Source organism: Eurosta solidaginis, chromosome 1 (assembly GCF_040869045.1).
Source record: "Eurosta solidaginis isolate ZX-2024a chromosome 1, ASM4086904v1, whole genome shotgun sequence".
NCBI lineage: Eukaryota > Metazoa > Arthropoda > Insecta > Diptera > Tephritidae > Eurosta > Eurosta solidaginis.
Genome location: NC_090319.1, coordinates 339,299,044 through 339,320,675, shown reverse-complemented (window position 1 = coordinate 339,320,675; position 21,632 = coordinate 339,299,044). Strand labels below are relative to the sequence as shown.

The 21,632-nt window shown below is 36.0% G+C and overlaps 1 protein-coding gene across 25 annotated transcripts in view; it reads right to left on the bottom strand.

Annotated features, from left to right (window-relative positions):
- Nucleotides 1-21,632, bottom strand: part of CASK (peripheral plasma membrane protein CASK) — a 471,051-nt gene that overhangs the window by 6,286 nt on the left and 443,133 nt on the right. For 21 of the 25 annotated variants that reach the window (XM_067762338.1, XM_067762339.1, XM_067762340.1 and 18 more), the window contains 4 exons: nucleotides 20,362-20,460; nucleotides 18,048-18,186; nucleotides 9,551-9,604; nucleotides 59-178 (listed from right to left, as the gene is read on the bottom strand). In XM_067762338.1, coding sequence (XP_067618439.1) covers nucleotides 59-178; nucleotides 9,551-9,604; nucleotides 18,048-18,186; nucleotides 20,362-20,460 — 412 coding nt within the window. The remainder of the gene's footprint in view (nucleotides 1-58; nucleotides 179-9,550; nucleotides 9,605-18,047; nucleotides 18,187-20,361; nucleotides 20,461-21,632) is intronic. The other 4 variants (XM_067762346.1, XM_067762347.1, XM_067762359.1 and 1 more) reach the window with 1 other exon arrangement.

Sequence of the window (21,632 nt, the reverse complement as noted above, 5' to 3'; positions counted from 1 at the left end):
CAAAACTTGGTATACAAAAAAACAGTAAATAAATTACTGAATAGCATTAATTAATTACCTGGCACTTTTACAACCTCCTCATATGTAACCACATCCAAATTATCAAATATGGCATTATGTTTGGCTAAGTATTTGTCGCGGCATTGCTTTTTTTTGCGCCCAAAAATAGAACAATTTACTGTCAATAAAAAGAATAAAAAAAATTTATAGGCGACTTTTGAAAACAAATATTTGCAATAATTTTCAAATTAAATTCAAAGAGCGCGAGCAGTTCCATGCTGAAAACAAGTTTTGCCATGCGCCAACGTGCTTTTGGCAGCAGTAGCAAGCAAGCAATCAAACATTCACAATTTCTTTACGAGATTTGCATTCATAAACCACAAACGAAAAACAAGCAATCATCGTCAATCAAAATCAGAGTTTGTGCTAACCGTGAATTTTAATGTGATTTTGGCAATTTTTAAAGTTTGTAAAAAGGCAGCCTCGAAAAATTCAGTACAAAAATTGCCGAATCTCTTTTCGTTTTTTTTTTTTCTGATTTTCATTATTTTACTTCATTCTTTACGCCGAAAAAATTGTTGCGACAATTAGCCACTGCCTTTTAATTAACATTGCAAAATTGCTTTAAAATGTTGTCATATGCATTTGATTCATATGCTGATGAATTGGAAGCATATGTTGAGAGGGTCTCGAAAAAAATAATTTGTGTATCATTGCAAATACAGCCGAAATTCGGTTTTTTGGTTATCATACATCCGCTTTGTACAACTAATATGTCAATATTTTTGTCATGAGAAGCTCTATATTTCCTTGTTATTTCCTTTTGATCATGATACAAAAAAGAAGGTAGTTCCACTCAAATTTTTTGACGTATTTGGGGATTTTTGAAGCTTCATAATGTTCGTTGTTTTGCCAGAAGCGTTGCCATATCGCTTCTGTTTAAGGCGAAATTGTGGTTTTTCTAGATGGAAATTTCCTTTAGGATAACGCAATAGTCATCTGAGACAATAATAATATGCTTTACCACGATTTATGTGCATATATATCGATTGAGAATACAGTAAAACATGCAATTTTATTGCAAAATAGTGGATAATGACTCATATCTTTATGGCAGCTTGACCTCTACACAGAAAAAAAAATACATGAAAAATCCTGTTGTTCTAGCATGGCCCTATTATCATACCCCTACAGTAAATATTTTTCAAGGCATGTTGAGAAAAAGTGTACCTCCAAAGTCTGCACATCTCTGTCAATGCTAAAATGCCACAGAATGTGCATCGGCGGGGCTGCCCCAAGGTGACTCCAGGTACAACGGGCAAAAACACTCTCATAACTAGTGGCTAACCTGCAGAGCTACAGGGCAATGTTCTCCCTAAAAAATGGGTTAACAATTCACTCATAAAGCGCAACGCTTGAATTATACAATAAATAAAAAAATTAAAAATGTGGACTTGTGGCCAATATGTCAAGAAATTGCGGTGTCCGTTTATAAGGACCTCCTTTGAGCAATCAATTGACAAACGTGTATGTTTTGTCAAAATCTTCTGAGTACGGACACTTAAGAAGGCTATATTCCCTTGCTTTGCATACTTCGATCCAGTTTCTTCCACCAAAACAATTTTCGGGAACTCGAAAAATTTATTAAAAACCTTTTCTAGGCTGATATTTAATATTAAAATATTTCGAATGCATGGGTCTCATTTTTATTCTTTTTTCTTTTTTATTTAAAATAACTATGAAAGTAATTTAGTCGTATTCGTTAATATGAAATCCATCAAAATTAGAAAAATTCGTAACATTTTTCAATCTGGTAGCTTGTTTTTGGTGAAATTGTCATTGTTCCCGCAAAGGTCAAGTGGCTAACCTCAGACTAAATGGAACTACCTCCATTTTTTGTATCATGCTTTTGATTACTGAAGCCGTTTTAACATACTTTTTATCGACTTGACGATTAACAGCCCCTTGAAGTATGCTCCTTTTTTCACAACACTACGAAAAGATGACTATAGGAGCGTTCCATTGAGTTATCGAGCTATGGCTCACGATCAAATCTCGTTGGAACAATCTGGATCAACTTAATGAGAGCTGGTAGCACTAATATAAAACATCTGTTTTGTTGAAAATAAGAAGAAAGGTACACAAAAATTGAAGATACTGATAGAATTATTAACATTTAAATAGTTTCGCACGTAAACAAACTATTTATTTTCCTTCCATTTTCTTCAAGTTGTTTATTTTTTCCGTGTTTTTCGAATTCTTTTATATATACACGTATGTATTTGCATATATTTATTTCAGTGCGCTATGGCTCAACTATATGGTTGGCTCATCTCATCAAATGATTTTATTTTTTTCATTTCACTGGAGTAGGGATTGTCAGAAGATGGCAAACACAAAATGAAACTAACACATTGACAACATTTTCTTACTACACACAAAAGCTGCTAGGTCTTACGTTTTCATTCCATTAAATTCGTCTAACACCAACACGCTGACTTTGACAATCTGAACAAAGGTATGTTGTTGCTGTCGAGATGAGTCAACCATATAGTTGAGCCACGAGTGATACCAACTCAAAATCTATTACAGAAAACGAAACGAACAGAACTGCTATTAGGATCAGAAATTGATCCAGATAAATATCAAGATCAGAACGCTGTTGTTAAATTTCTATCTGTATCTGGTTCAAGCGACATTGGAACGTAATTTATGTCAAAACGACTGCAGAGCTCAAAATGACAGATTGAGTTATGGAGCTTTGAAAGACCAAAATGACATATAAATTATAAAAATCAGATGTTATAAAAAATTAGAGACAATTTCCTAATTAAGGGGCGGTGTTTTGCACCATTTTTACTTCGTATGGGGACAAACCCAATCTTTCCACATTTTATCTCACATAATCACATTTGAATTCACGGTTCACGTAAGCAGTTTTCAGCTCATTCAGCATGCATACAAATACTGCTATTGGTTTTTTATAATTTTTGAAGTATGAAAATGTTTTCTCGTAAAATGTTACCAAACGTCCCAAAACAACATATTTTCACCGAGAGGTGTTTTCCCTACAAACATTTAAACTTAAGTTACATTAGAGCTCAAGTTGAGAACGAGAATACTTCTCAAATCTCAAGCGTTGTCATTCAACTTGAGAGGCTTACCGTTCTCCACAAGGAGGGCAATATTTATGGCTATATATGTTGATTTTTAGTTTGAGAAAAAAAAGTTCTCAACATGTACTCAAAAGTGATTCTTTATTTGGACTTAAACGTAATATTGCAACACTGAAAATATTTTTTTAAATTACCTTGAGATGACAACTATTTTAACTCTAACAGCTATCCGAAGCTATCTTAGTGGACCGCGGATTATGACAGTCACATGCGGAACAGCAAAGGGATCAATTATCTATACGGACCTATAGAACCTTAGTTAATTCAACCTTGAGAGGCCCGATGCGTTAAGAACAAGGAACTTTTGAAGAATTGTTGTAAGCGTCTATCTGTTCATTGAGCAACAGCTCTGAGAGAAGTCTTCGCTTATCGTAAAGGGCACTCCCCGGACAAGTAAGCACCGAAGCAATAGCCATCGACTTAAAAGAGGGAGCGTTATGTGCAGTAAAAAGCAGACGGATCAAGAGCGAGGCAGATGAATAGATGTTAGAGCATCGAGCACCAGGAGCTTTGGTAATTTACTACGTTTCCCAAATGCTCTCTGGTCAAGCGCACTTCAATAACTAACATGTAAAGAATGAAAAATACCGAAAATGTAAGGTGCATTCATGAAATCGAAAGAGCCGAAGATCCTTAGTGCGTTTATGGCAATTCAGACGAAGATGATAATGAACAAAGCTTCTACAAAAGCTTGCTTTTGAACCAGAACCGACAAAAGCTCAAGTCTTCCAAATTACTCTCGATAATGTTACCGCAAAAATGCTGAGGGGCCCAAAAGAGTGGCCACAAATCGGAATTTTTATAGAAACCACACTTAAACAAAAAAAAAAAAATTGGGGCCTGAAAGTAGGGACAACAGAAGGCGTTTACAAAATGAGAAGCATGTAACGCCATTCTGAAGTAATGTAAAAGCGAACCCGGGATGGGTGACGGTTCCAGAGGGGAGATGTTTTTTAGTTCACGGACACACAGTTGTACTGCAATGCAAGCAATTATGGTGCATTATGCCGTTATTAAGTCTATTATTAACTCGTTGTTATCACGGGAAGAGTCCGAAAATTTTTTTGTAGAGCTTTTCTCTCGAATAAGCCAGACTTCATCATATTTCAACAGGGACAGGCAAGATAAATGACCAATTTTGTTCGTCGAATTTCCTTCCCTACTGAACCCAAAGTTTTTCTATCTTCGATTTCGAGGTTTGTTTGGTTCCAAATACACGAAACCCTCCACAGTTTAAGGTTTGTCAACTGTATCGTGGGTGTGGGTTCTATATTTGATGACAAGTAGGCTGTTTCTTCCCCGTTCATCACGAGGCCAACTTTCTCACCTCTATTTCAAAGAGGTCACCTTTTCTTAAACTTCGTTCAGTTCATTATGGCTTTGAGAGGTCTTTCACAATGCTGAAGAAGCTTATTGTGCTGCTTCATTCGACAAAGTCGTTAAAGTTAAACAGAGAACTCAAATTTATTGAAAAGCTGCTGTTAAGACGACAGAGAATTTCTACTTGTCGATTCTTTTATAATGTGCGTTCTCTAGAGTTTAGCATATGGTAAAGATCTGGTCGGTAAAGAAGTTAGCAGAGTCTATGACGTACTTGTAAGCTCCAACCACCGCTTTACACCGAGCTTTCGCACAATACCTCAGGAATATTCGTATATGAAATATAAAGCCGCCCAATAGAGGCGGCCACCGTGGTGTGATGGTAGCGTGCTCCGCCTATCACACCGTATGCCCCGGGTTCGCACCCCGGGCAAAGCAACATCAAAATTTTAGAAATACGGTTTTTCAATTAGAAGAAAATTTTTCTAAACGGGGTCGCCCCTCGGCAGTGTTTGGCTAGCGCTCCGGGTGTATTTCTGCCATGAAAAGCTCTCAGTGAAAACTCATCTGCCTTGCAGATGCCGTTCGGAGTCGGCATAAAACATGTAGGTCCCGTCCGGCCAATTTGTAGGGGAAATCAAGAGGAGCACGACGCAAATTGGAAGAGAAGCTCGGCCCTAGATCTCTTCGGAGGTTATAGCGCCTTACATTTATTTATTATTTAATAGAGGAAACTACAATACATTTCACTCAGTTCAATTACCATACTATCGCTACACATAATTTGGATCCGACTCAGCTACAGAAGAGCAAGTATAGCAGTATGAGGTGGCTGAATCTTCATATTTTCGTTTTGATCTAAGAGAAAATGCCTTTTTAAATGGCACATTGAAAATTCCACTATTTGATTTAGCAATACATTAACTACACATCTAGTGTGTTTCCTCCTAAAAAATGCACAATTTGTTTTTCACGTTACAACAGACATTGCTCCACATTCACAACTCAACTGCATTAATCCACTAAACTGCAGCTGGCAGATCAAAAATTGTATTTAGTTTTGGTTTTGAACAAATGCACTACGTTCGTGAGGGCTTCAATTGCGTTGACCACACGGTGCGTCTGAGTTAACCGTCAATTTCGTGAAAATTAGTTAGTTGGTTAGTTTGAGTTAACACTTACACAGATAACAGATGGCTGGCGAGTCTGACGCACCGTGCTTAGACCTGTTAAGATCCATTGGCTAATTATAAAAAAAAAAATCGTCAAACAATAATGTATTATAGTCAGCAGTCTTTGCAAAATTTTCTGAAAGCTCATGAAAAAGATTAAAAAACCAATATCAACTAGTGCACATACAGCAGCGAATCATCAATCAAATTCTATTTATTTTGAATAGTTTGAGCGAATACTTCCATGCATTTTGTCACTGAAACTATGCAACCAATCTCAAAAACTTTTTCAAAAAAATTCGACAAAGTTTCAAATTTATTGGGGTTCTCTTAATTTGGAGTTCTATGAAGGTTTGTACTTTGTCCAATAAATCTTAATCTTACAAAGTACAAGTTGTAGGTCTCTCAAGGTTACGTTAGGTTAAACTGGCCGATCAATAAAGACCTCATTTAGACTGAATGTGTCCATAGTGTTACCAGAATTTGTTTGACGACCAAACGGAAAACCCCAAACAGGCACCAGAACTTATGTTATAGAATACCTCTGTCCTCTTGACAAATACTAGAAGGTATCTAGCACCTAGCTTAATTCTTGCTTCCAGATCTGTGTACTCTAATGCCCCTAGTAGCTGTGCTTAATAATTTCTTCCTGCTGCTCGCACTTCGTACATCTGCTGTTATTAACGAGGTCTAGTTTATGTGACGCACGTGACGCAAGAAGGCAGTATCTAATTAGTATGCCCATCGTGAGCCTTAAGTATTGTCTCTTTGGAGGTACAAGCAACCTTGTTAGTCTAACGTCGTAGAATTTGTACATGGCCTTAGAAACTTTGAAGTCCACGCTTTTCCTGCCTGATGGACCTCCTGCAACTGATATCTCCTTTCCATTTCTCGAATTAGGACGTCTTCCTTTCCAACCTTTGGCAACTCATCGGCCTTTCGTTATCTTCTTTCCCTTTATTACCGGGAACCCAGATCCGTGGTCCGTCCTGAGCGAAGTCTTGATTACCCCCTGACTATCAATATATATATAAAGCTTGGGCTTCACAATTGCCGAAAATAACCAATGGGAGAGCTTGGACGGTAGGCCCCACGTACAACCTAGCTTCCTTTTGCATGCATACAGTGCGATTGACGCTTTCTTCGCTCTGTTTTACACATGGAGTTTCCACGACAACTTATTATCTAGTATAGTTCCTAGATATTTTTGTAGGGTTACCCCTCCAAGGCTCTTAAGCTTAGTCCAACTAGGGATTTCATATTTCCTGGTAAATAATACCAGATCAGATTAGGTCTTTGAAAATTAGCACTGATTTTTTACTGTTTTTTCCAAATGGTGTTTAAGATTTTCCTCCAGACAAAGTAGACCTTACGATTTCTTCTCGAACACATACTCGTTTCTTGAAATACTCGTTAATCTCGCGAACTTCTCTACATTCATTTTAGTTGTATTTCAGTTAACTATTCCGGGGTTTTTTAATTGAAGTTTGTGAATATTTTCACTTCTGCTTCAGAATAAATCGAAAAATCTATATAAAAATGCCAGAGCAGTGATTAAATGGAATGACGAGAAGCTCGCGAGCTTTACAAGTATTTACAGATATGAGAAACTCGCGAGAATCCGAACATACTCGAGAATTCGTAAATTCTAATACAAAGTGTGAAAAATATTTTTTTATATGGAAAAAAATTTAGAACAGTTTTAAAAAAATTGTCAAAAATTAATGCTAATTTTAAGAGACCTATAACGTATACTTCTTCAGACTACAATTTTCAAAAATATTTAAAAACTATAAATAGAAGATTCAAAATTTTCGTCAAATTTTCTCGAATAATATAATTTTTTTGTAAACTCTTGAGATCGCTTTGCCTAGCTTCAGTCATAAAATTCATAGAAGTGTTTCTTAAAATAAATAAATAAAACGTCGAAAATAAAAAAAGAAAAATCTAAGAGACGAAATTTGATAAGAAATTGCTACTGTTATTTTTCTGTTCGCTGCTGTAGATGAGACAAAAATCCTGTTTTAATAACTTTATAGATAATGAAAGTTTTATGCCAATTTCACACAGAGGCTTAATGAAGTAATTACGCATTAAAGCCCTTATTGAATTCAATCTTCCATACAAAATGCAAATTCTTAATTATCTCATTATTTTATCGAGTGCATAATATAGTCAAAGCCTATTATTCCGTTTTGCTTGGTGTTTCGGATTTTACTGTCAATGTTATAAATGACAATCAGAAATATATAATTTGCAATAATTTACGAAAAATAGAAAAAACACCGTAAAAATTTAAATTTGAAATTTTACAGCATTTACAACAAAAGTTAATATGACTTTTCAAAAAAGGGGCACATATTTGGTAGAGTGCAACATCTATGCATAGTTGCACATGTATTTTGTGTTGATAATCTTTAAAGTTAAAGAGGAAGGGGCTGCCATCGATTTCAACTATTTCTTATAAAAAGCTTAAATATTTCAGTTGTTCGTTAATGAAGCAAGTGGCCCTGTATGGAAAGCGAAAATTAATTACTTTATTAAACGAAATTGTGACTCCATTAAGTTTCGTGTGAAATTGGTATTACAAACTAAATACATACAAATTCAGGAGAATAAAAGCAAATTAAAACACTCTTAATCTATAGGGTATTTTATTTTACCAGGACTATTACATTTCTTAAAATTGGTAAAAAATACAACTTTAAGTCTTTATAGCTAAGTTGAGTGATAACATCCAATCTTTATACTATTAGGACTTGAAAAGGGATTGCAAAAAGATATAAACTGAAGAATTTTACCATATGTATATTGAGATTAATGGACGTATTTACTTCAGTACATACATTAACCTGGGTCGATTTGTATGGACGAATGTTAACCGATATCGCGCCATCGATTTTTCGATATGATTTGGGTTCAGGAAAAAAAGTTCCACTACGCATACCCAAAAAAAATTTTCCAGCCTGAGAAAAAAAATGGCGAAGGGGTTAATTTTACGACCAAGACACTCCCCAAAATCCAAAAAATAATTTTCTTTTTTTAAAACTGTTGTAAAAACATTGGCAATAACAATAATATTTTTTTGGGTTTTGGGGAGTTTTTTGGTCGAAAATTGACCCTTTCGCCATTTCTTTTTCGCAGGCTCGAAAATTATTCTTTTGGGTATAAGTAGCAGAACTTTTTTTCCTGAGCCCAAATCATATCGAAAAATCGATGGTGCGATATCGGTTAATAAATCGACCCAGTCTTACATACATACCGATGTACATACATATATAACTACAGAAAAGTAGATGGACTTATGAACGTTTGTTCTAAGAAACATTAAACAAAGAACAGTTTACATAAATTTCTGAGTAAAGATACTCCAGGCTATGTTAACTGTGTCGACTCAACTTACATTCATAGCTAACAATCGGTTTCTAAATTTAAACTAAAACTTTAATGCTCAATATCCGTGAAATAAACTACTGAAAAATCAAAGGTTGTTTACAGTGCTTTGGGAGATATCTAAATATTTACTTAAACAAAACAAAAAAAAAAAAAAAAACTTAAATCACAAATCGACAGTTAACTTAGTCTGTCGAGTTAACTCGATACATTGAAAATAGCCTTAGGTCTTTTTTAACTATATTGGCGTAGTCATTCATGTATCAACAATACTCGTATTCTAAAATCAATCAACTCTTTGCAAATATGAAATACAAAACCGTGTGTGTATGTGCGTAAGTATATGTGAATAGAATAGAAAGGATTTGATGATTCGTGAGTGATAACGCGTATGCAAATATGTGCATGAATTGCGTGAAGGCTAAGGGGTGGCGGTGGTGGTGGTGGTGGGGTAGTTGCAATGGGTGATTTGTAGTATGCAGTAACTACCTGTCGATCCATCACACCCATCAGCATGGGCGGAACAGCCAGCGGCACCTTCTCCTGTTTTTGTTATTATGGTTAGGGTTAGTAGATGTTAATTTTTTTTTTGCATTTTTTGTAGTTTTTTTTTTTTGTATTTTACATTATTTATAATCATTGGCGCGTTTATAATTGCACATAGTATGTATTATAAAAGACATGATTATCACCAATATGACGTCATTATAATGAGATCAATATTGTATGAGCATAAGAGAAAGGGGAAACAGCCACAATATAACACAAATGGCTAGTTTAACTAAGTAGGTAACATTTTTTGACTACATATCTATTAATATATATAGTTATATACATTTATTTTATATTAAAAAATGAAATTAATAAAAGCAAAATGAATGTTTAGGTATAGTCACTTGCAGTTAAAATGGAAACTTGATTACAACAAAACTTCTCAGGTACACTTTTTGTATACTTAAATTTTTGTTTATAAAAAAACTAGAAGACCCGGCAGACGTTGTTCTGGTCTATCTGCAAACATTTTAATAAGATTTTTCGGTCTAATTCTGCCCTCGCCCCTCTACACTTTTTTCTAATATTTGTATTCACTCCTCCCTCCTTATTTTTCGCTTCATCTATCTTCATCTTCGTCTCATTCTATCTCTTTCTCAGTCTCCTCCTCCTTCTCTCTTTTCTCTTCTCTCAAGTTTTTCTCATTCTTCTTCATATCTTATTGCCAGTCCCAGAGGGTGGTATGTATTTTGTTCCAGTCCCATTCCGAGTCTCAGTCCCAGTCTCACTCCGAGTCTCAGTCTCAGTCTCAGTTCCAGTCCTAGTCCTAATCCCAGTCACAGTCCGTCTCTAGTCTACTCCCCGGAAAAAAGCATTGTAGATACTAATATAGGCAAATTTATATACCAAATTTCAGGCAATCGAATAGGACGTATGTAAATTGGTATGTGGGTATTATTAATTCATGTCATTATTTCGGTTTCGCATGCATATCACAATGAAAATTACTTTAAAGCTCTCAGCAAGAGCTTTCATTTGATATCCATAATACACACACATTCTAGGGGTATCCGGGTCCATGTTTTTGCCTATATCTCGAGACCCTAGTCACCCAGCGGTGTAAAACTTACTCTGTACTAAAGCATACAGCAACAGCTTCAATTTGATACCCATAATGTAAAAACACATTCTAGGTGTATCCGGGTCCACGTTTTGGCCTATATCTCGAGACCAGTCACCCAGCGGTGTAAAACTTACTCTGTACTAAAGAATACAGCAATAGCTTCAATTTGATACCCATAATTTAAAAATATATTCTAGGTGTATCCGGGTCCACGTTTTGGCCTATATCTCGAGACTCTAGTCACCAATACGTATGAAAACTACCCTGTACTAAAGCACTCAACAGCTTCAATTTGATACCCATAATGTAAAAACATTATCTAGGCGTTCACGGGCCCACGTCTCGCCCTATAACTCGAGACCCCAGTCAGCCAGGGGTATGAAAATTATCCTCTACTAAAGCACTCATCAACAGCTTTCATTTGATATACATATTCTATAAACATATTCTAGCGGTACGCGGTTCCACATTTTGGCCTATATCTCGAGACCCTAGTCACCCAGCGGTGTAAAACTTACTCTGTACTAAAGCATACAGCAACAGCTTCAATTTGATACCCATAATGTAAAAACACATTCTAGGTGTATCCGGGTCCACGTTTTGGCCTATATCTCGAGACCAGTCACCCAGCGGTGTAAAACTTACTCTGTACTAAAGAATACAGCAATAGCTTCAATTTGATACCCATAATTTAAAAATATATTCTAGGTGTATCCGGGTCCACGTTTTGGCCTATATCTCGAGACTCTAGTCACCAATACGTATGAAAACTACCCTGTACTAAAGCACTCAACAGCTTCAATTTGATACCCATAATGTAAAAACATTATCTAGGCGTTCACGGGCCCACGTCTCGCCCTATAACTCGAGACCCCAGTCAGCCAGGGGTATGAAAATTATCCTCTACTAAAGCACTCATCAACAGCTTTCATTTGATATACATATTCTATAAACATATTCTAGCGGTACGCGGTTCCACATTTTGGCCTATATCTCGAAACCCTGTGCGTCGATCCTGAATTTGCTATAAACCTCACGGAACACGAGACCTTTCCAACGAATGCAAAACCGTGGAAATCGGTTGGTGCGTTCTGGAGTTATAGCGTCAGGAAGGAAAATCCGACTTATTTATATATTATAGATTTAGCAAAGCACCTTAGAAGCAAACTCAGCTATCAATAATACATAGATATATTGCATCATGTCTTACTAAAAATGTTGGAACCACTGATGCTGTATCTAGATTTTAGTTATATTGATGCATTTCTTCGTGCAAAGTAACATAATAGCTATCAAATTGGTAAAGACCGAACTACTAAGTACTCGTTAAGTTCGACGTTCAAACATATACATAGGTGTATAGATCTGAAAAACTAATCTCTAAATAATTCATGTCTTTAAATTTACTAGAGCTTACCCAGGGGTTAAAGTTAGATAGATAGATGTTGTGAGTTTAAGCACTGCGACCTATTGGTCTATTGTGCCCTCATTCTCTTTACAACACCTCATCCAACCCGATTTCTCTGAGAAAATTTGGTTATGGTTCTCGGCTTCAGAGAGCGTATATGACGACTTTCTAATTTCGATGATCCTATGATCCTAAGTCTTCGTCTCGTGACTGCATCGCATTCCATTAGAGTTGTGCCCTTTCGTTCATTTCACAGATTCGAATCTTTTCGAATCTTTAGTTATTTTTCTAATGAACGAACAAGTTGTTCTTTTTATTCATCTGTTCTTTTTTTTTTTCAAGCAAATTTGAGCACTGCTGCTCGCACCCGCGAAAAAAGCCAACAAGTATAGAGGGGGGTGTGTATGCAGCAATGCTTTGTGTAGGTATATTTAAATGAGTAATGAATAAATAACTTAATATATATGTATAATTAACTTCAAAAAAAGTTACAAATTTCGGAAGATCCAGGAAATTGAAAGAGTACAGACACAAATTGTAAATATGAACTTTTCAAGTTTAATAAATGTAATAATTAGTTTCTTATAAATAGTCCATACATATATTGTTGTAGTAGTGCCACACACAAAGATGACCACACATATCTTTAGTGTAAGTGGCATCATCGACATTCGTGCTCAGAATTTCTGCGTATGTATGTGTGAATTTACAAGTTCGCGAACGAGAAGAGTGAAAGAATAACATTAGATAAAACGAACTAAAAGAACAAATGAACTAAAAGAACAAAAAGAACCGAAATCGAAGATCTAGTTCACTTGTTCAGTTGAGAGACCCGGTCAATTGAACAAGTTCAGAACGAAACGACCCAACTCGATATTCCATCAGGATGTGTTCTGCAGTCTCATCTTCGGGATAACAGAATCGACAGAGGCTACTAGACGATATGCCCAATTTATGCATATGGCTCTTTAGCCTGCAGTGACCTGCGAGTATGCCTGTTCAAATTCTAAGGTTACTTTTTGGGAGGTTAATCATAGCTTTATATCGCTTTGAGTTGTACCCTCTTATTAGTGCCGTTGCTTGCCGAAGTTCTGGACTTTCGCCCCAGTGTTGTGCTCTGAGGCGCGCCTCTTTTTGTCTTAACTCTTCCCTTATTGTATGTGACCCTATTGGCACGATGGGCTCGGGTCCTGTTGGCTTTTCGGCCGCTGCCAACCTGGCAAGCTCGTCCGCTTGCTCGTTACTATCCACTCCTTTGTGTCCAGGTACCCATGCTAGACGGATGGTGTTATTGACTCCTAGACATTTTAACCTCTCTACGCACTCAAGGACTGTTGATGACTTAATCTCAACTGTAGATAATGCCTCGTTGGTATAACCCCGTTGTAAATTTATCTCTGTACACCGGCTTATGGCGAAAACTTCGGCTTGGAAGATGCTCGGATATTTTCCGAGTGGTAGGGAGTCGAAGATCCCCGCTCCTATACCCTCCGGTGTCTTCGAGCCATCGGTGTACCGTATTATAGTGTTTTCCTGGTGAAGCGCTTCAATTCTGGAGGTGTCCCACGTACACTTGTTCCCCAGCTCTATTTTGAAGCGCTTATCAAACTTAATTATTTTCCTCGTGTCATCTCTGGGAAGTTCGATGAGTGGAATCTGCTCCTTCAGCTTCTTCATGTTCCGTGACTGTATCACTTTGCCCCTTCCACATCCCTCTTTAGCTATGTTTACTAAAGTACTACTGGCTGCCTGCTCAATTATTATATGTAGAGGCGTTAACTCAAGCAGCACCTCTGTTGGCGCCGTCGGGCATGTTCGCATGGCTCCCTTAATGCAGACACATGCCAAGCGTTGAAGCTTCGTGAGTGATTTTCGTACGGTCACCATGGTTGTCCTTGATGGGGGGTTGAAGTTACCCTACTGCAGAGGAAACTTTACCAGAAGCAAATAATTTCGCTCCTTTTGAGAAGAGCTTAGTCGGATTCTTATCGGTAACAACCGATATAGACAAGTTATTTTTTTATTGTTTGTTTATTATCGATTGCGAATTGTTATCGTTATCGTTATTGGTTTGTCATCGTGCTTTCATCGCTTTTTATTGGTTTCTTATTGTCTTGTTTTCGACGGGTTACAGATGTGTTATCGATTTTATATGGAAGTTTTGTCGGGATGTGTATCATAAGACCTCGATAACAAATCGATAGCAATCCAATAACAAATTGGTAACATTCAGATATTCAATCGATAACTTTTCTGTAACAAGCCCATAACTTTGACGCAACAAAAAGATAACAGAAATATGATTATTCGATAAAAATCGATAACTTTCTTATAGTTTATCGATAGCCAACCGATAACTCATTGCTGACAACCCGTTAACACTTCGATTTCCGGTTTTGACTTCTAATCGTTGTTTTCCCCTTCTTTTAATTTTTCCTTTCCTTCCCAATTATTGATTTTCTGTCGGATTTTACTTTTATCAACTCTACCATGCATATTTTACGCAAATTAGGCTATGCTTAGGCTTACATTAAGGATTCCCCCATACTATGAGCTAAAATATTTAAAAAAAATACACTCGTGGTTTTTTTTTTATTTTTGGATACCAACAAAAAATTTTAACTTTGGCGTAACCAAAAGATTATTAATTCCCTCATTACGACAGATATCGATAATATTGTAGAAGTTAAACAAAATATTACAATTGCAAAGATAAATCAAAAGCTAATATTGTGTGAGTGTTACATATATTTTGTTTATATTTTGAATGACAAAAGCGTGGATAAAACCCGAAGGTAATTAGAAACTTTTTTCTTCTTTGGTGTACGTTAGCCATGGTATAAGCTGCCGCAATACAGGGTTGCATGTAAGTCTAAAAAAAGTGCACCAGCAAGGGTCTAAACATTTTATCAATCGTTATAAAACAACACACGATGGTATGTTCATAAGGAGTTTTCATACAAATGTGAAGTAATACTCTGTTATGTCTGTTTGGTTTTTGTAGTTTCTAACTAAAGCCTGCCTCTCCCTTTCTTTGCTTTTCCTTTCTTCTCTTCTTTTCTCTCTTCCTTTCTTCTCTTTTCTTTACTTCTCTTCCCTTCTATTATATTCTCTTCTCTTCTCCTAGCTCACGTTTCCCCACTCTTCTTTTACCATCTCTACTCTTCTCCTAACTCACTTCCTCCCACTCTTCTTTTACCTTCTCTTCTTCTCTGTTCTGTTCTCTTCTCTTCTATTCACTTTTCGTCTCGTCTCTTATTTATTTTATTTATTTATTTATTACAGCTTAATTAAGCCTAGCTTATATCTATTTACAATGTATATATATATATAATAATCTTAACTAGACTAAGATATAATTCTAACCTAGTTATATCTATGAACTACAGTATGATGCTGAACTGTGGCAGACCTTCCTTTGTATATTATCTTTATATCGATCAAATTTTTTCTTTCTCTCCACAGAACTTCTCTCAATGGTTCTAAAAAATCCTCTTCCTCTAAATTTGCTTGTACCTCCACCTTCATCTCTGTATCCATTTCATAAACGCCCTATCTCTGCTCAAAATCTACTAAATATCTGTTGAGATAGGATCCTCGATCTAATATATAACGTTATCCAATACGTCGCCTTTTTGTATAAATATTTCGAAGTGGTTTGAAATAGTGAATTAACAAATGTTTTTATAAGTTTGCTTATATAGGATATTTTCGTAACAATAGCCGAGATAGGGCGATATCAGACCCAGCAGTCAAAATGTTTATTTACCCGCAACTCTGCCAGCACTATTAAGGAAGAAATTGTGGGGTTAGTCCCTGTACTCGCTACATAAAAGAAAATAATCAATACATTGCACTCTATCGTAACTATTATCCGTAGTACCTGCGAAAACAAATCCCAAAAGTTCATCATTTTAATTTATATTATTAAATTCTCTGCTAGTGACGTATACATTTCTCAATTTGAAATAATTATGGCATTGAATAATTCTCGATCTTCATTGTGCATTTTGATATGCTAATTTATTTTGCATTAATTAAATGTTCTTTCATTTAAATAATGATTGGCTTATTTGTGTTTGTCTTAAAGAGTGACCAAATTGCTGCTATTGACATTTTGCACTTTCAATACTCATTATGTTAATTTTAGTTATGTTAATATATTACTAGTTGCTTTAATTACTCAATGCAGTAAATTTGCGGTATGCAATAAACAATAGAAAATTCAAAAACTAAAGGAACGAAAGTATGAAAAAGAAAATAAATAAATAAGTGGCATTTGCAATTTTAAATAATAAATTTTATATCTTGGACAAGAGGAGTAAGCAAGAGTTAAGGCAATTAAAATTGGAGTTCCAGTACACACATCTACGACACATTATTTTGTAAGTACATCTAATACATACAAATTTTAAATATTTAGTATTTATACATATAAATATATATATAATAGAGTTTGCAGTAAATATCGGGATTACTAAATATTTTGGAAGGAGATCAAGGGTATCCTCAAGTAGTGTCTTTTCATGATTGTAGCCAGAATCATAAAATATTTCGTTCTGACCTCTTTAATAGTAATTAAACAAAAATAAACGGACCAGATAGTTAAAAATTTAAGCATAAAGATTTAAGCATACATTTTTAACCATTTAACGGTTTAAACAGCTTCAAACATTTTTGTACTAAATTATTGCTGCGATTTTAAATTTTCTTTGGTTTAAATATAAAACTTAACTATTTAATAAGTTGAAAATTTCAAAACAAAAAGTTAAAAATAATCGAAAACAAGTAAGAATGTCTAAGTTCGGGTGAAACCGAACATTACATACCCAGCAGTGCAAATGTAATTAAATACCATAGAGTTATTGCAAACTCTGTTAAGGTTAGACCTTAAGGCAAAGTGGGCGTGGTCTTTAACCGATTTTTATTATCTTCACTCAGTCTATATAGTTTGGCAAGCATAGTGTCTCTGCCAAATTTCAATGAAATATCTTTAACCGCTTTTGATTTACTTAAAACTTCCAAATTTTCATCTTCTAAATGTGGGTGGTGAGACGCCCATATTCCAATTTTTTTTGGAATTTATGTTTTGCGTGATAAAACCAATCCACCTAACAAATTTCATTAGCTTAGGGGTATTGAATTATTTAATTTCTTCCATTTCTCTTAATTTTCGATATCGAAAAAGTGGGCGTGGATATCGTCCGATTTCGTTCATTTTCAATGTCAATCTATTCTGGGTCCAGATAAGCCCGTATACCATTTGCTGAAGATATCTCAATATTTGCTTAAGTTATCGTGTTAACGGACGAACAGATGCACAGACGGACGGACGGACGGACATGGCTTAAGTAGTAGTAGTACGTAGTACGCTTTCGAAATGGCACACGCGATAGGTTGTTATTCCAATCTGAAGTCAATATATGAAGTTCAGTACATTTTCATAGTACAATAGTTTTTGGATAAAGGTGCCTAAGCTAAGCAAGCACCTTCGATGTCTGCTGATAACTTCCGCAGCTGCGAACGTGGGACTCAACATAGTCGCTTGCAGCAATTTACAGCCACATCTATCAGCAGATACAGCACAAATCACGTCCTACTTAATTTATATTGTCGGTGTGCTGTGAGGATAACTGTCACTCATACTATATTACTGTTCTTATACAAATCTTCAGTCACAGACACAGTCCTCAAAAACTCCAATGTTGAGCTTTCACTACTTCCGATTCTTGCTACCGCCATGCAAAGTGAAAATATATATTAAGTAGTTCCGATAATTAAAGCGTAGGCTGTTCATATTTAGTATCGAGATGAAATATTCATAGTTAGATTATCATCGACATTCAATTACACATATAGAGAGAGAGCGAAATATAAATACATACATATACATATAAAAGAGTACAGTTATAGCGCTTAAGCTTGGCGTGCTTAAAGCATCATTGCTGTTATATTTTGCTTACCTTGTTCCTGTTTTGTTTTATCCGCAACATTGCAGGCGATGCGCCATTCCTGCAGCTCTGGTGACGGTATCAAACCAGCTGAACCACCAACTGTATCCAAACGAGCTTGCCACCAGTGATGATCATCTTTACTTATAATCTAATAATAAGAAACATTAAAAAAAGTAATAAATAATGAAAAATGTTTATAATAAAATTGGTTTAGAATGCTGCTTAGTTTCGAGTATGGATGACTCTACTAGATTTTTTTTCCCTATTTTCGGCCTTGATAGCTCTTTGATTTTTAGAGTCGACAAACTATCTTTGATTTTGGGCTTCTTGACTTAAATGGACTTTAAAGAAATTCACTCAATTATTTATCTAAAAAAGGCAAACCGGCGAAGACCATTCTGATAACCTTATTCGACATTAAATACTGAGAATGACGGAGATCAAATATTGATTTTTCTTTTAAGTCAAAATGGAGTTACTTTCCCAAATTTTGTAGGCCGCCTATATAGCCCAGCAAATAGTCAAAGTCATAAAATCATAAGGGTCGGAGAGTTTAATGAGATTCATAGTTTGAAACAGAGCACCTTCCCATCTTACAACGATCGTCCTGTAGCGACTATTGTTCATATCCTTAGGGCCTATTAAGACTATATTTTGGACCTTTTTTAGCATAGGCTTGCTTTATTCTTTCAGACATGTAACCAATATCCGTCCTAAACGAAGAAAATGTGAGTTTAAGACGCACTCAATCGAGGGTTGGTGTAGCTTTTAGCCAATACAGAGTCCACACTCTACAGAGTCAAGACTCTAAAGAACACGCTTTAATTTGTTGGCGTTATTTGAGTCAGTCATACACACACCGTAATGGAGAGTTGCAACTAGTCGGGATGATAGAAAATGGAAGGTATATGTTTAAGCTGTCAGTTTATGGTAAGAAGCGGTCTGGTAACGATAAAGTCGGTCGACGGTGCCAAAGCAGCCGTTCGAGTCGGATAATGTATGACTGACGCAACATTCAATCGGTGTAAGAAGGTTAACGATAAGTCGATTGACGGATATCCACTATCACAGGTGGATCGGAAAACTGTGAGCCGCTGAGAAGTTGAGTGGTGTCGCAAGCAACCGAGAGAGTAGGGAGATGATGAACCCTTAACTGACAGATGTTTAAAAGTTCCTGGTGGATGGGTGGTAGGAGGATTGTGAATCGCTGAATGGTGGATCGGTTCCTAAATTACAAGTTGGTATAGAACGAGCGAGCTGTGGACAGTTGGTAATATTCTGTCTGAAGCGGAGCGGTAACAAAGTTATAAATTGATTAAAAGCGACGGAACTGGTTGATGTTGACTGGTGGATGATGGAAGGTGCACGGTGGAGGGCCGATCAGTGGATAGAGGACAGCGGTTGAATGTAGAGGGGCTATACGATGCTAAATTACTGGTAGTAGTCCCAAGCAAACCATATGCAGAGGAATATATTCAGTGACCCGACTCCGTCAGTACTGTGGCAGCGGACCAGTGTGTTCGATATGAGGGAAGTATGAACCGTTCCCAGTCCCCGTAAACACTATAATAATAGTTGGATCGATACAGAAAAACCGCTGATAACCAACCTTAAAGAAAACTGCACTTCCAAAAAATATTTGCGCTTAAGTACAAGTCGACTTAAACTTTTTCGCTTGCTGATTGGGGGAGTGTGCGACTAAAGATATGACTTTTTGTGATGCTAGTGAATGCATGTGTTTTATGCAGTTCAAAATTAGCACTACATATACATATGAATAAAGCCAATAGGGTACACCGTATCGGCATTCAGTGTTTCATAAAAGGCAACACGTGAGTTGTTTATAAGCTTAATAGGATTCATATCGGAATCCTATTTAGGCTCATATAAACAATGAATGAGCTAATTTACTTAGGTAACTTCTCTGACTCATTTTGGGCTCCGAATCACTAAATCCAAAATGATTTAATAACTTTTGCCTGTCATAAAAGGGTTCGTAAATGACTTGATGATTAAATTATAAGTATGCAAACAGCTATACATTCTGAAATGTACTTAATGAGGTTTGTTAATTTTTGAGAATGATTGCTGTCATTAGCTCAAAAATTACAAAATGGACTTAGTGGCTTTTGCTTGCACGTGGACGATATACACTCTACACACTCCACACACATATCACTACATGAGTACGCATTGATAATAGAATTTGGATTAAGTTCCCCATATCAAAATCGCAGCACGCTTGACTAGTCAAATTTGCTTGGAGTGGGGGCAGACATACTAATCGATGTGAAAGGGGGTATGTGCATGTGAATTTACTCACCTGTAATATATCACCGACTTGAAATGCGATGCCTGCTTGAGCGCATGGTATAAGCTCATCATCTAAGGGATTATAATCGAACTGTGCACGCACAAATATCTGCAAAGAAACAAGTAATTATTAGATATTGATTGATTTTAAATGATTTAAGATATCTCAGCCGGATCTATACTTTAAACCCATTTTTACACCCACTAGCTTCTAGCGACACTTCATTGGCTAAGTTTAAGAAAAAATACTTTTAAACCATTTTAAACTAAGAGTACCAATGAAATGAAAATAGGAAAAACTTGATGTAAACGCATTATAAGGAAACCAAGTAGATTTTGTATTAATTTTTAAAACTTATTTTAATCTAAGTGATGTTATTGCTAATTGATTGAATTTTTTTATCTAACATTTTATGCTTACGCATGTTTTTTTAGGTAAATAAAATGCAGACTAATAAGTTTTGTCTGTTAATGGGCGCTTTTATTAAACACAACGGCTTCTCAACCGTTGAGTGATCAATTTGTGAAAGCACCGTTGAGTATTTTTGATCCACTCAACGGTTGGGATATATCGTCTATTTACTGAGCATATATTGTTTACGCTACATTCACTCAACATGTTTATTCGGCTGTTTGGCAGTTCTTTGGAATTGTGAAGTTTTGCTTATTAATACAATATTTCTCTTAATATTACAGCAAAGCGTGAAAATTAATTCAGGATGTCCTTGTCCTTAAAATTTAAGAATATTTACTTCATTAGGCAGTTGGCTCAACTCATCGTTCACAAAAAATAATATCTCTCCGCCAACTGACGGAAACATGTCTGCTATGCATGAGTAAAAGTTGTGTTCCCTGAAAGAGCCCCATGTCAATAAAATAATCGTGTTCCTGATAATCTTAAGGGGAATGAAAACGCAAAATCCAACACAATGAAATATACCTTTAAGAAGGGGTTTCATAAGTCAATCAAGAGCGTGTGCCATAAACATGAGACATGACAGACAACATAGATGAGGCTAAGACGCGTGGTAGCAAGGCATATGCGATGCTTAAATCCGATCAGAGCTTATTTGTGTTATGGGGGGAATATATCTCTTTACATGCCGAAGCAACAGATGATGATCCCCGGAAGACTCAAACACACCAACAAATAGATGATTGCCCCTTATATTGTTGCTTCTTCGTACCTACTGGTCATGTCGGAGTGACAAGACAGCACGTACAAAAAACTGAAATGAACACTCTATCATCCATTCTTTTGGGTTCGTGTTGTTTGCAATC